Consider the following 12,500-nt stretch of genomic DNA (forward strand, 5'->3'; position numbering starts at 1 on the left):
TGTAAATAACTTGTAGATGTTAATATTTGATGTTAAAGATGTACAGTGTACAACTAAACATGTCACATGCATCTGTACTCAGAGTGTCGGTATGGTGAAAATTGAATTTGCTCTAGACCTATTTTTCACATAATAAACTACAAAATTCGAAGATTGAAACTTGACAGGAATAGTGCATTCTACTTGCTCAAGTATTGAAAACCTTCAGGATAATGGGGCTTTAATGTTCGGTAACGTTCGATAACGTTCGGTACATTTCGGTACAGTTCGGTTCAGCTCAAGTTTGATTGATCTCCTAGAGAGTATTGTTGTTATACTCGGGTTGCAAATGTTGTTTTATCATTTATCACATATAGTATGTATTACTGTTCATGTAGACAATTGTGCTATAGATGCTCGTCTAATGTCTGGGTTTTATATGTATAACCATCAACTCACTATTTTATACTTCTTGAATAGTTGAATAGTAGAAAAAAAGGTATGCGAATTAGAAAATGTTTACACAAAATCAGTTTATTATTGCATCTGTTAATGGGACAATTTTCACTTTGACACATCGCTTTTAAAAACTGGGTGCTTAGTATAAAATAAAATGTCAAAAGGTGCTGTGACCAGCAAGGTTTTTAAGTGGGATTCAGTCATGCTGCACCGGAAAATACATTACAAAAAATAAATAAATAAATAAATAAAAGAGAAAATAAATTTGATTGAGAAGGACGGGGGTTTCGACCCCGATCCCCTCCCCTCCACGCATAGTGTACATAGATTATAAGTCGCAACATAATAATGCACTTTTTGTAATAGAATTTTAAAAAATGTGTGCCTAAATTTGCAAATCTACTTGATGGTTTGTTTATTTTTTGATATGACGTATTTTTATATTAATAAAAATTAATCAGTTTTTATTTAATTTGTTGTGGTTTATCATGTGTAGCTTCTATGACCAGTGGAGTGTATGTAATGCACGTAGCATGCACACGCACATGCACATGCACACGACAGTTGTGGGGATCTGGTTTGAACAGCAATTACCCCCACTGGGTCTACACATGGGTTCGATGACAATGACTCCTTAGGTGGGCTTTCTCAGACTGTTAAACTATTTTCACAAGATTAACATATCAGACAAAAGCTTGTAGGAGGGTTGTAAGATGTACCCCCAAATGAGAGTACGGCCTGCACTACACGCTCATGAAAAAAAAGAGCTATGTTTTGTTTAACGACAACACTAGAGCACATTGATTTACTAATCATCGGCTATTGGATGTCAAACATTTGGTAATTCGTGAAGTGTAGTCTTAGAGTGGAAACCCACTACATTTTTCCATTAGTAGCAAGGGATTTTTTATGTTTTTTTATATACACCATCCCACAGATAGGATAGCACATACCACTGCCTTTGATATACCAGTCGTGGTACACTGGCTGGAACGAGACACGCTCGACAAAGTGTTGTTCTTGTGAACGACCCGGTATTCACCTTTGATCTACACTCCTTGGCCGATAGGTTTTCTTGCCGAGTGTGTCGTTAAAAATCAATTTATTCAGTTAAACACTGCATATTCAATTGGGATATTTCTCGCTCCAGCCAGTGCACCACGACAGGTACATCAAAGGCTGTGGTATGTGCTATCCTGTCTATGGGATGGTGCATATAAAAGATCCCTAGCTGCTAATCGAAAAGGGTAGCCCATGAAGTGGCGACAGCGGGTTTCCTTCCTTCCTTAGTCAACAGGGAACACATTGCAAATATACTCAACAGCGAAAGAAACGCAATTTTCAGCAGTAATTTGTTGTTGTTTTTGGGGTTTTTTTTTTTGTTGTTGTTGGGGTATTTTTGTGTTGTTTGTTTTGTGTGTTTTTTTGTTGGATTTTTGTTGTTGTTGTTGTTGGGTGTTTTTTTTTTTGTGGTTTTTTTTTGGGGGGGGAGGGGGGGGTGGAGTTAAAGAAAGAATTAACACAGATTGATACTTATGAGAATTACAGGTTGATAAAACATTTATCGTGTCACACAACTGAGTGTTATTCATCAAGTAAAACTAATTACAAACTAACCATGATTCTGATTTGGGCTGTTTCTCGTTCCAGCCAGGGGGCAATGTCACAAAACATCGCAAGTTTACGTCTGCGACTAGCAGTTACACCGGTCATACGTTTACTCGTGTTTGGCATCTATTTCACGAAGAAAATTTACATCATTAAGGAAAATGGAGCATTTTAAGGACAAAAAAAGAGAGAAATATGTGTATTTCTAATTGCATATGTTGTACTAAGTAATAAGAATTGTTGTTTGGTTGTAAATTTACGCTTACGTGCAAAACTACGCTTATGATGTTTTGTGAAATTGGGCCCTGTTCTCAACAACTGTTGTAACAAAGGCCGTGGTATGTACTATCCTGTCTGTGGGATACTGCATATAAAGGATCACTTGCTGATAACCGGAATGAGTAGCCCATTGCGTAGCGGTAGCGGGTTTCCTTTCTCGTTATTTGTGTGGTCCTTAACCATATGTCCGACGCCATATAACCGTAATCAAAATGTAATGAGTGCGTCGTTAAATAAAACAATTCTTTCTATCTTTCTGATTTGAGTGCGTCATTAAATAAAGCATTTCCTTCTTTCTGATTTGCGTTTCTGTTTGTGTTCAGTCTATCGTTGAACAACAGACGCTAAGGTTGGGGGTGTTATGTTTAATATAATGGTATCTTTGACGTCAAATTGCGTGATGTAACTACTGCAGCAAGTAAATAAGATATACTAAAGTTACCTTTTGTTTTGTTTAACGACTCCACTAGAGCACATTAATCATCGGCTATTGGATGTCAAACATTTGGTAATTCTGATTCGTAGTCATTAGAGGAAATCAGCAACATTTGTCTATTAGCAACAAGGAATCTTTTATAATTATGCACTTTCCCACAGACAGAAAAGGACATGCCACGGCCTCTGACCAGCTGTGGTGTATTGGTTGGAACGAGAAAACCACAAATTAGTTGAACGGATCCACCATGGTGGTTCGATCCTGCGACGCAAACACCTCAGGCAAGCGTTCAAACCGACTGAGCTAAAATCTGCCCTCAAAGATACTAAATTGCGAACATCCATAGTTTTCATCAGTAGTCCCAGATATACTGAGTATTAAAAGATGACTCATAATGCATTCTGGTTCAGAAACGCTATGTTGGTTTTAATGGCATTACTCCATTGAGTTACGTTCTTCAAAAAGAATGTTTAGGTCGTTAATAGTCTGTCTCTTGGTTCGAAACTATTTAATTTTGCAAGTAAGCACGTCAACATGGACAATTCAGCTTGTTACATATTTACTAATATTAAATACATTGGTTTTAAGTGAAGCAACCTTACTTTGCAAGTTATCTTATTAATACATATTTCATAAACAGCATTGAATAAATATCACAGTTTTAGATACTATAGTCCTTCCCACCGTGAACGCATTTTTTTCATACTATGGAATTTACTACAAGTTATTTATTTCTGAGCCGATTGTTTTCTAAATTGGAAACAAAAATAGTATTTTCTTGTTATTTCCAAAACACGTTTTACGTTTCTTCTTACCTCAAATCAAACTGAAATTATTTACCAAAAACAAATTGTATGGACGGACTATAGTAGATACTATTTGCGATAAATGACATTTTATGTTAAGGGTGTCCTTTGCGAGAATCAACATCAAACTAGCGTAAGTTACTGTTTGAAATTGTTTTGGGTTATGTTTATGTTTATCGCTGGTAGGCAAAAATCCACCCAAACTGGATCAGAATCAAAGTCGTGTGCCATGCCTAGCAAGATCGTCACCAGCAGAAGGACGACTGGATCTTATCAATGAAGATGAACATCGCTGGTAGATAAAATACCACCACCCAAACTGGATCAGAATCACAGTCGTGTGTCATGCCTGCCAAGATCGTCATCCGTGGAAGACGAGTGGATTTTATCAATGAAGATGAACGACAGATCGTCCCCAATACGAAAGTCCTCATCCGTGAGGTCATCAGAATCGTCATCCGAGGAGGTTGAGGGACTCTCGTATTGTTTCTCGTCACTGGAGGATTCTGAACTGCTCGAGCTCTCCAGCGACCCTTGCGTGAAGATCGGGAACAAGCCTAACCCAAAGGCATCATTTGGCTGCACATCCTCACCACCACTACCATCATCATCAGCGTCGAAATCAGAGTCTAACGATTCCTCTGAAGGTGGACTGATTGATATCTCGACATCGGGAAACATCGTCCTTGGCTTTCCATTGGTATACAGCAAGTCTTCATTGGGGCTAAACCCGGAATCACAGCTCGTAGTGAAGTCCGTTTTCTCTGAAAATGTATCAGGCGAAAATGATGTGGAGCGAACGGAGTTTCGCGCCGATGTGAACGTCTGCGATCGCTTCAGAATGCCGGTATTCCGCCGCATGACGTTCGATGGCCTCCTCTGGGAGCTGAGGCTGGAGGCGGATCTCTTGATGGACGGGGGCGGGATCAGAGAGCCCGAGTGGCGGCGGATGTACTCCTCCTGGACCCGTCTGTTGTGCGCCACTGACTGGCGCCGAGCGATTGCTATGGAAGCCCTGTGCATAGCCAGCGACAGTCTGCGGGGAACTCGCAACGTGCTGAAATACAGAGAAGAGAAGAAACATGCAGTCTGTGGTCTCATTCTTGGGATTATGTGCTTTGACAAGGGTGTCAATTGGGCCAGTTTCTATACTGATGTCCAAAAGAAACTTTACAAGACTTGAAATTGTATTATAGAAAACCAACACACGGTACGGTGGGATATGACATTGCACGTCGTGATACATACAATGTATTTGTAAGGTGGTTTTTAAATTGGTTATTTTCGATTAGCAACAACATTTGTACAATTATTAAAATTTTATGTATGTAAATGTTTCTTTTAGACGTCAGTATATAGATCTTTCAGAACCAGATACAGTGTCAATAAGTGAAATTGTATACACCGGTAATAGCATGTGTCAAACTGGATTTCTCTTGTCATCATCATACATATTAGCAAGGAACGATGACTAGATACATTTCTGTTGTTTCGGTTACTACCAAATATACAGATATTTTGGGACGGAATTACTTTTACCCTAGTTATGATCAGAAAAACATTGTTGACCTTTGACCCAACAACGTAAACAAACGTGGATATTTGGGTCTGCCCCCCCCCCCACACACACACTACCCCATGTTGTCTTACAAGGCAAAAATAACATTTAAAACAGCTGAAAATTGTCATATACATGTAGAACATTGATATTGTGTTCTCTGGGTGCTAAAAAATGGCGGTTTTGGGGTAATATAGAAATGAAATGTAAACATAAATCAAAATAATTTACCTTCTCGGTGCAATTCGCAGAAGTAGTTGTAAAATAATGGTAATCTTTTCTGAAATTAAAAATAGGAAAAAAACAAATTGTAAAGTAACTTAACAGTACTTCTGATTATACTCACCTTGAAGTTAAAAGCATCTGTTAAAAAATTTAACTTTTCATACAGTAACTGCATAATTATACTCACCTTGAAGTTAAAAGCATCTGTTACTGTAAATTTAACTTTTCATACAGTAACTGCATAATTATACTCACCTTGAAGTTAAAAGCATCTGTTACTGTAAATTTAACTTTTCATACAGTAACTGCATAATTATACTCACCTTGAAGTTAAAAGCATCTGTTACTGTAAATTTAACTTTTCATACAGTAACTGCATAATTATACTCACCTTGAAGTTAAAAGCATCTGTTACTGTAAATTTAACTTTTCATACAGTAACTGCATAATTATACTCACCTTGAAGTTAAAAGCATCTGTTACTGTAAATTTAACTTTTCATACAGTAACTGCATAATTATACTCACCTTGAAGTTAAAAGCATCTGTTACTGTAAATTTAACTTTTCATACAGTAACTGCATAATTATACTCACCTTGAAGTTAAAAGCATCTGTTACTGTAAATTTAACTTTTCATACAGTAACTGCATAATTATACTCACCTTGAAGTTAAAAGCATCTGTTACTGTAAATTTAACTTTTCATACAGTAACTGCATAATTATACTCACCTTGAAGTTAAAAGCATCTGTTACTGTAAATTTAACTTTTCATACAGTAACTGCATAATTATACTCACCTTGAAGTTAAAAGCATCTGTTACTGTAAATTTAACTTTTCATACAGTAACTGCATAATTATACTCACCTTGAAGTTAAAAGCATCTGTTACTGTAAATTTAACTTTTCATACAGTAACTGCATAATTATACTCACCTTGAAGTTAAAAGCATCTGTTACTGTAAATTTAACTTTTCATACAGTAACTGCATAATTATACTCACCTTGAAGTTAAAAGCATCTGTTACTGTAAATTTAACTTTTCATACAGTAACTGCATAATTATACTCACCTTGAAGTTAAAAGCATCTGTTACTGTAAATTTAACTTTTCATACAGTAACTGCATAATTATACTCACCTTGAAGTTAAAAGCATCTGTTACTGTAAATTTAACTTTTCATACAGTAACTGCATAATTATACTCACCTTGAAGTTAAAAGCATCTGTTACTGTAAATTTAACTTTTCATACAGTAACTGCATAATTATACTCACCTTGAAGTTAAAAGCATCTGTTACTGTAAATTTAACTTTTCATACAGTAACTGCATAATTATACTCACCTTGAAGTTAAAAGCATCTGTTACTGTAAATTTAACTTTTCATACAGTAACTGCATAATTATACTCACCTTGAAGTTAAAAGCATCTGTTACTGTAAATTTAACTTTTCATACAGTAACTGCATAATTATACTCACCTTGAAGTTAAAAGCATCTGTTACTGTAAATTTAACTTTTCATACAGTAACTGCATAATTATACTCACCTTGAAGTTAAAAGCATCTGTTACTGTAAATTTAACTTTTCATACAGTAACTGCATAATTATACTCACCTTGAAGTTAAAAGCATCTGTTACTGTAAATTTAGAATATATCTATTACTACGCATTTTGCATTATTAATTACGCAGTACACAGCAAAATATGGCATGTAACTCGACTACTCTTTTGAAAAGTTCTTCGTTAAAACAATGCATTTTGAATCCTCGACTCCAACCAAAAACTAATTCTTTATCCATTCGTAATCCTGTTTAACCAAGCATTAGATACATCTAATTCCTGTTCACGAATAACCAAACGTATTCGTTCTCACCCTTTAAGAGTTAAAACGTTTCTTTTGTTTAACGACACCACGAGAGCACATTGATTGATTAATCATCGGCTATTGGATGTTAAACATTGTAAACTGACTGCATGTGTGTTCTGTATTGTGATTGGTTAACTACATTCTTTTTCCGGGATCAAATATAGACGATAACACCCGGAAAGCTAATGACGTCATTAACAATTGGAAGAGGCGAAGTTGACGATTCAAGGGTCTACAGTTAGATTGTAGCCAGGTATTTTTTTCAAGAAATACCAAATATACACTTAGTTCCGTACAAAAACGATTCAGTTTACAATGGGCATAACCATGATGCCCATGATGGACATAACCATGATGCCCGCAAACGTTTCATTTTTGACCTAAGGTCAAAAATAACATTTGCGGGATCAAATAGACAATAACACTCGCAAATCTAAAAACTCCATATGGTTATCTCCTAATTTGATAAGTTTGACATACAGTCTTAAGAGAGGAAACCCGCTACATTGTTCCATTAGCAGCAAGGGATCTTTTATATGCACCATCCCACAGAAAGGATAACACATACCTACGGGCCCTTTATAAGAGACTGTCCTGAGCTATCAACTATTAAAACTGCATATTTATTTTAAAGTTTGTTTTGTTTAACGAAACCACTAGAGCACAGTGATTAAATCAATCATCGGCTAATGGACATAAAGCATTCGCTAGATGTGATTCGTAGTCTTCAAAGGAAACCTACAGTTTTGTATTAGCAAGAGATCTTTATATATGCACTCTCCCATACACATACCATTAACTATGATAGAGAAAGAAAGAAGTGTTTTATTTAACGACGCACTCAACACATTTTATTTACGGTTATATGGCGTCAGACATATGGTTAAGGACCACACAGATGTTTTTAGAGGAAACCCGCTGTCGCCACATAGGCTACTCTTTTACGACAGGCAGCAAGGGATCTTTTATTTGCGCTTCCCACAGGCAGGATAGCACAAACCATGGCCTTTGTTGAACCAGTTATGGATCACTGGTTGGTGCAAGTGGTTTACACCTACCCAATGAGCCTTGCGGAGCACTCACTCAGGGTTTGGAGTCGGTATCTGGATTAAAAATCCCATGCCTCGACTGGGATCCGAACCCAGTACCTACCAGCCTGTAGACCGATGGCCTAACCACTACGCCACCGAGGCCGGTCTAACTATGATAGAGATCCTAGCACATTTAAAATTACATATTAAATATATTTTTCTTCTTTAGAATATCAGTGTCTGCATATGGCATGGGAGTTTCTGGTCATCTTAATTTTTGTAATAGCTCGAATTTTGTTTTGCTCTCTAACATATAATAAGGCCATTGTTCGCTATAACAAAACATTAAGACAGGTAAAACACGAGATATGTGAAAAGCATTCTACCTGACATTACAGGTTTGATGGGAAATAGCTAGGCTGTAGGTAAAACACGAGATAAGTGAAAAATATCCTACCTGACATTACAGGTTTGATGGGAAATAGCTAGGCTGTAGGTAAAACACGAGATAAGTGAAAAACATCCTACCTGACATTACAGGTTTGATAGGAAATAGCTGGGCTGGAGGTAAAACACGAGATAAGTGAAAAACATCCTACCTGACATTACAGGTTTGATAGGAAATAGCTGGGCTGGAGGTAAAACACGAGATAAGTGAAAAACATCCTACCTGAAAACACAGGGTTGACGGGTAAATACTTGGACTGGAGATAAAACAGGAGAGAAATTGCCAGAAGAACCAGTGACGCGTAAAACTCGGGTTTCGGTCGCCCAACGAATGGCGCCACCGTAAAGGCGCCTATAATGCTCACTACAATAATGGGAATAACGATGTTCACCTGAAAAGAAATAATTATAATTAATTATCAGTTTACTACATATCCTTAAAGGGACAGACCCTAGTTTTTAAACACTACGACATATTTTTCACCATTAAAGCCGTTTTCAATCATTTAAATTAGGAGTATTTACATTATATTATTTAGAATATTCATTTACGTGCACCTGAAGTGGTTCTGGTCATTCAGGTGTTTGTAATAACCCAAAAATGCATTTTTCATAATTCTAAAAACGCACGTTCGTCTGAGAAGTAATGGTTATCGAGACAGGCTCTAGTCTATTTTTAGACGATATTTTCAGGTTTAAACATCACAAACTTCAGCTTTTCTCTGTTATAACCGTATCCAAATGTTTTGCAGGTGTGTAGATTAACTAAACTTACTGTCCACTTTGACAGGCTAAAACTAGGGTATGTGTCTTTAATAAATGTAGATAAAATTAAAGGGACATTCCCGAGTTTGCTGCATTGTAAGCTGTTTCCGACTAATCAAATATTTCTACGATTAAACTTACATATTAAATATATTTTCTTGTTTTTAGAATATCAATGTCTGTATATCCAATGTGTTTCGGATCGTCTTAATATCTGTGAGAAGCCCAAACTGGATTTTGTCTTCAAATAATTTCGTACATACGAAAAAAAAATATTTTAGGAAATATAATGAAATTTAACCTAGTACAAATATTAGAACGATCAGAAACATGTTTAATATACAGCCACTAATATATTATGCAGAAAAATATATTTGATATGTAATTACAATCGTTAAAAAGTCTCTGGGTGGGTCTGGACCCCCCCCCCCCCCCCCCCCCCTGCTCGTGACCAGAGAGTTGATCTTGACAACGGGAATATACTTCAAATCCATCTAAAGCTATCTTCAAATATGAAAATTTCCTATCGAGGGGGGCCCTTCAAAGGCTCAAGACTGGACCCCCCCCCCCCCTCCCCGCTAAAATTCCTGGATCCGCCCCTGGGTAAGCATATGAACATGTTTCTTATTCGTATCAAGCGTATATGATAGCTAGGTGAGTAGGTAGTTAAGTAGGTGTCTAGATCTGCACGTAGGTAAGTAGGTAGCTAGGTTCATAGTTTGACAGGTAGGTAGATAGGCAGGTTAAGCAAATAGGCAAGCAGGTTTAATAGAGGTAGATAGGCAGGGAGTGAGTAGACATGTATATAGGTAGGTATACCTTGGTAGCTAAGCAGTAGGTAGTCAGACATTCAGATATGTAGTTAAGTAGAGGTAGATAGGCAAGTAGATACGTAGGTAAACACATTGGGCCTAATTTAGAAAACCTGTTTATACGCGTGTAACTACCTACATTTACAATGCTTTGACATCTGCGTTTAAAAAAAAGAAAGAAATGTTTTATTTAACGACGCACTCAACACATTTTATTTACGGTTATATGGCGTCAGACATATGGTTAAGGACCACACAGATTTTGAGAGGAAACCCGCTGTCGCCACTACATGGGCTACTCTTTCCGATTAGCAGCAAGGGATCTTTTATTTGCGCTTCCCACGGGCAGGATAGCACAAACCATGGCCTTTGTTGAACCAGTTATGGATCACTGGTCGGTGCAAGTGGTTTACACCTACCCATTGAGCCTTGCGGAGCACTCACTCAGGGTTTGGAGTCGGTATCTGGATTAAAAATCCCATGCCTCGACTGGGATCCGAACCCATTACCTACCAGCCTGTAGACCGATGGCCTAACCACGACGCCACCGAGGCCGGTACCTGCGTTTAAGAAAAACAGGTTTCGTAAATTCGGTCCATAGTTTATGAAGATACTTGTACGGTTATACCAGCATCTGTTTATTGGTCGGTAAAAAATGGTCATTTGAAGAGATAATAACACTGGCTGTGATCAGATCTACTGACAGAGACTTAATGCCATTGCGGTCGTTAAGATCCGCGGCGTGTTCAGGAGGGCGAGCGATCGCGGTCGCTTGCTAGTTCTGGTTTTACGCCTAGACGTTAGGTGAACATGATACAGGGCAGCTAGAATTTTTTTTTAATCCACTAGCCATGGGATCAGTGATTTAAAAAAACATACTAGCCACAATAAAAAATTCACTAGCCCTACTTTACTTTAAGTTAATACAATTTTACTAAATAATAGTAATAATCAGATATGTCACCTAAAGATGGAGATAGAGCTTTAAAACACAAACATAGCATTTGGGTGTTGGGGTGGGGGCAGGATATTCATATGTACAAAATAGACTTAACTGCAACATTTGAAAAAGAAAATTCACTAGCCGTCGGGTATGGCAATATTAGTTATTTACTAGCCCACCATTGAATATCAATAGCCATGAGAGTGGGGCTACCACAGTCTAGAAACCCTGCATGATGTGATAGAGGACGATGGCATCATGGTACCAGTCAATTCGTTGCGAGTGTTCGTGTCCTGAACATTCCACTGGTTTATAAAGTTGGACAGGTCGACCTTCACCTTGTAGGGCCGTTTCTTCTCCTTGTTTTTGACTCGCAGCACGAGGAGCGCGAGGACGGACAGACCGTGGAACACCCACACCGTGAAGACGAAGAAGCGGATTAGAGACCCGATAGAGCCCACCATTATCATCACGGAGCCGATCACCGCCTGTCAATAGTCAACAGTGAACAGTGAATAATGAACATCAATGAACAGCGAATAATGAACAGTGAATAATGAACATCAATGAACAGCGAATAATGAACAGTGAATAATGAATATCAATGAACAGTGAATAACAGTGAACAGTAGACAATGAACAGTAAATAATGAATATCAATGAACAGTGAATAACTGAACAGTAGACACTGAACAGTAAATAATGAATATCAATGAACAGTGAATAACAGTGAACAGTAGACAATGAACAGTAAATAATGAATATCAATGAACAGTGAATAGCAGTGAACAGTAGATAATGAACAGTAAATAATGAATATTAATGAACAGTGAATAACAGTGAACAGTAAAAAATGAACAGTAAATAATGAATATCAATGAACAGTGAATAACTGAACAGTAGACAATGAACAGTGAATAATGAATATCAATGAACAGTGAACAGCAAAAAAAAAATGAACACATGAATGAATGTTTAACGACACTCCAGTACAAAAATACACTATTGGGTGTCAAACAAAGGGAAGTATATGAATATTTACATTAAAAAAAGAAAGAATATATATAATTATGTAAAAGCAGTGTAAAGATATAAGCATATGAAGCAGAACTGGGTTGGGATAGGGGAGATACTACCCCCTCGCCCAAATATAAAGATTATGCAACCCCACCATAGATTAAAGGCGAATTAATATATAACTGGCTTTTCTAATTGCTGATCTAATCCATGCTGGAAAACGCGATGTACCGAAAACTCACCCTAGATATGAGTGTAGTGATGTTG

At 37.3% G+C, this 12,500-nt stretch overlaps 2 protein-coding genes across 2 annotated transcripts in view; one reads left to right on the forward strand and one right to left on the reverse strand.

Moving 5' to 3' along the window:
* LOC121388672 (b(0,+)-type amino acid transporter 1-like) overlaps nucleotides 1-905 on the forward strand; it is a 36,936-nt gene extending 36,031 nt beyond the window's left edge. The window contains exon 13 of the mRNA XM_041520118.1: nucleotides 1-905. This exon is cut by the window's left edge and continues 358 nt beyond it. The gene's annotated coding sequence lies outside the window, so the exon portion shown is untranslated.
* A 2,261-nt stretch (nucleotides 906-3,166) lies between these two features.
* LOC121389092 (b(0,+)-type amino acid transporter 1-like) overlaps nucleotides 3,167-12,500 on the reverse strand; it is a 32,767-nt gene continuing 23,433 nt past the window's right edge. Inside the window, exons 10-14 of the mRNA XM_041520707.1 lie at nucleotides 12,476-12,500; nucleotides 11,555-11,704; nucleotides 8,920-9,088; nucleotides 5,357-5,405; nucleotides 3,167-4,624 (exon numbers count right to left, since the gene is read on the reverse strand). The exon at nucleotides 12,476-12,500 is cut by the window's right edge and continues 72 nt beyond it. Of these exons, the coding sequence (XP_041376641.1) occupies nucleotides 3,898-4,624; nucleotides 5,357-5,405; nucleotides 8,920-9,088; nucleotides 11,555-11,704; nucleotides 12,476-12,500 (1,120 nt within the window). The 3' untranslated portion in view covers nucleotides 3,167-3,897. The remainder of the gene's footprint in view (nucleotides 4,625-5,356; nucleotides 5,406-8,919; nucleotides 9,089-11,554; nucleotides 11,705-12,475) is intronic.

Source organism: Gigantopelta aegis, chromosome 14 (assembly GCF_016097555.1).
Source record: "Gigantopelta aegis isolate Gae_Host chromosome 14, Gae_host_genome, whole genome shotgun sequence".
NCBI classification, from domain to species: Eukaryota; Metazoa; Mollusca; class Gastropoda; order Neomphalida; family Peltospiridae; genus Gigantopelta; species Gigantopelta aegis.